The sequence below is a fragment of the Arachis ipaensis genome, chromosome B7 (assembly GCF_059453495.1).
Source record: "Arachis ipaensis isolate K30076 ecotype BB chromosome B7, ASM5945349v1, whole genome shotgun sequence".
NCBI lineage: Eukaryota > Viridiplantae > Streptophyta > Magnoliopsida > Fabales > Fabaceae > Arachis > Arachis ipaensis.
Genome location: NC_142442.1, coordinates 41,226,329 through 41,229,318, shown reverse-complemented (window position 1 = coordinate 41,229,318; position 2,990 = coordinate 41,226,329). Strand labels below are relative to the sequence as shown.

Below are 2,990 nucleotides of genomic sequence, written 5' to 3'. Positions count from 1 at the left end.
TAACTTTGGTGGTACCTAGTTTATTAAGATGCCCAGGATAGGTCATTACACGAAGAAATCAAAGTTAGACAAAGCATGTCATCAACCTCAAATAAGATCTGCTGCGGCTTCATCCTCTCATCAAGTGGACTACCCAATTCCCCCGTCCAGTGGTGGTGGTGCCCCTGCAGCCTCATCTTTATGCCCCTTTCATCCGTCCGGTAGCGAACTACTGCCTTGCACAAATGGTGTTCAAAAACTCAGAGCCGGGCGATGAAGACTTAGATCCAGAGGCAGATGGGGTAGATTCTTTTGTGCAATACATTGACAATCTATTTGGCTCAGAAGCACAAGGGACGCAAGACCACTGAATTTTGGGATGTTAAAATAATTGGTATATAAGTCTTTAATCTTTTATACTCAAATTTTATATATGCTCTATTTTTTATGACTTCATCGCATCTTGACCACAATGGTTACTCACTCAGACTTACTATTTTTTATAAAATTTGATGGCACAATCAAACAAGCTAAATTGAGTGTGAGGGAAGCTATGAAGCCGCCTAACGGTAGAAAGATTGTGCTCAGGTTCAACGAGAATCTGCAACAAATTGGAAATTAAGCTGGTATACTGTGTGATTTTCTCAGACTACTAAGGCTAACTATAACAAATTCCCAATATGCAAGAAATACTAGAGAAATATTAGCTCCAAGGACAAGATCTATAATGAATGTGTAAAGACAAAAACCTGTAGTGTTGTAGGATTAGAGAATCTTAATTTGACATTTACTAACAATTTAAATTTACTGTTGCAGGAAATGTTCCATTTTGATGAAGATAGTAGAGGAATTATCAAGCGTACAATATTACATAGTATAGGGAGGTCTTGGAAGGAAACAAGGAACAGGTTGTACCATGCCTATTATGACTCAGAAAAGACAATTGAACAAATATTGAAGGCCGCCCACTGAGAATTATTGCGGATCATTGGAGATGTTTTTTGATTATCGTAATAGTGAAGACACAACGGTAATATATTTTTAATTCATAACATAATTTAAAAGTCTATTTATGTTGCATTGAGTTGGTCAAAAATGGTCTCTAGTAACTCTTACTTTTGATGACATGATAGGAGAAGTGTAGGAAAAATGCTAAGAATCGATCGAAGCAACTATACACTCACACTGGCGGTTTGAAAATCTTGGCAAGGTGTGGAGAAGAAAAGGTATTTTACGTTTGGGTTCACTTTTTGAACCATATCTTCATCTACATATTCACTTTTTAAACTATATTGTTACAGTCGGAACTCCAAGGGAGGAGACTTAGTAGAGGAGAGTTATGGATCTTAACGCACAAACGACGTAATGCCTCCTATATCCATCCAGAAGCTCGGACCATTAGTGTAAGTAATACATTGAGAATCATTAAGTTGTCTTTTGTAGGTTTAATTTATAAAAAATTATGTTGAAAGTCTATGCGGTTAGCAACTAGCACGTAAATGTTTATATTTGCTTATCTATGTGTATAGGAAAGGATTGAGGAGATTGAGCAACATGATGAATCCTTTAGACTGTTGTCTCAAAATAATTTGCTTGCTCAAGCTCTTGGAAAAGAGCACCCAGATAGAGTACGTGGCGTGGGTTTTGGACCGACTTCTAGTCAACTCTTTGGTACGACTTCCCATCAGTCGAGCGATGGAGCTCAAAGAGAGGAGACCCAAAGGGTGCTTCTTGAACTACAAGTGGCGGCCGAGAAATTAAAAAGGAAGGCAGTAGAGGAGGAGGTAGCAGCCGAGAAGACAAAAAGGCAAACAGTTGAGGATGAAGTAGTGGCCGGGAAGATAAAGATACAAGCAATGGAAAGTGCTCTGGGATGTCTAATTCAAGAGCAAGGTGGGGGAGCTGCCACATGATATCGCTGCATGGATAATTTCCTTGGAGGGACAGAATAGAAAGTAGATCCTAGGATTAGATATTTTTTTAATATACACCTTTTTAAAGCTGACTATGCAACTCTTTGTAATTGATATACTTCATTGATGTTTATATAAATATATAAATTCATTTCGAAATTTTTTTTAATGCCGCTTTACTTTCAATTTATTTTTTCAGAGACAATAATTAATATTTCTAATATTAAAAAAATCCTAAAAATTAAAAAACCAAAAATTAATATCTAGTACATTTGAATTAAAAGCAATGTCGATTTGCAGTGCAAAATACAGTATTTTTTGCGGCAGTTTAGCCAGAAAAATGGCGGCGGTTACAAAACAGCCAAAAAAAAATTTTAAAATTATGCTTTATCAGATAGTGGCGGTTTCTAACTACTGCCAAATAAATTTAAAAAAATAATAGCTCTTAAATAGTGGCGGTTCATGACCATCGGTAAATAAATTCGAAAATAAGAATCGTCAAATAGTCGCTGTTTTAAACAGTCGCTAAATCAACCGACGCTATATTTTGATTTTACGGCAGTTGCGCCAGTGATTCGTAAAAACTGCTGCAACATCATATAGTCACACCCTAAACTGCAATGCTTATGGAACTGCTGGCATGTCATTTTGCGGTGGTTTAAAACTATTGCAATTCCAAAAAAACGGTTGCTATTTTTCAGTTCCCTTGTAGGACTATAAGAGGCTATGATTTGTGTGAGTATTACTAGCACAAAGTGTGACTTTATCACAAAACTTATTAAGCAAAAACAACCTTTATTTTACTGGTATAATACCCTTCACAATCTAATATAGATATATAAACTATTGCATATGTGAAAATAAAAGACAATATTACATTCGAAAGACGAAAAAAGGAGTCCTTCTTTAGCCTTTTACTCATCATGGCTGATGTTGGTGTCTCATAAACCCACTAACGTTCATGAAACATAGTTTTTTTTAGATGCCACATTATCTTTTAGTTTTACATTTTCAATAGTTTATATATTCAGAAAATATCTCACTATCTGATTATTTATCCAAAGGATAAAGCGCTCTTCCATCATTCGAAAATCACCA

At 35.8% G+C, this 2,990-nt stretch overlaps 1 protein-coding gene across 1 annotated transcript; it reads left to right on the top strand.

Moving 5' to 3' along the window:
* Window positions 1-795: 795 nt before the first annotated feature.
* On the top strand, window positions 796-2,051 carry LOC110265020 (uncharacterized). The gene is made up of 4 exons (XM_021107752.2): window positions 796-1,009; window positions 1,113-1,205; window positions 1,281-1,382; window positions 1,509-2,051. The coding sequence occupies exons 1-4, from the start codon at window positions 974-976 to the stop codon at window positions 1,890-1,892; spliced, it is 615 nt and encodes a 204-aa protein (XP_020963411.1). The 5' UTR covers window positions 796-973; the 3' UTR covers window positions 1,893-2,051.
* The last annotated feature ends 939 nt before the right edge of the window (window positions 2,052-2,990 follow it).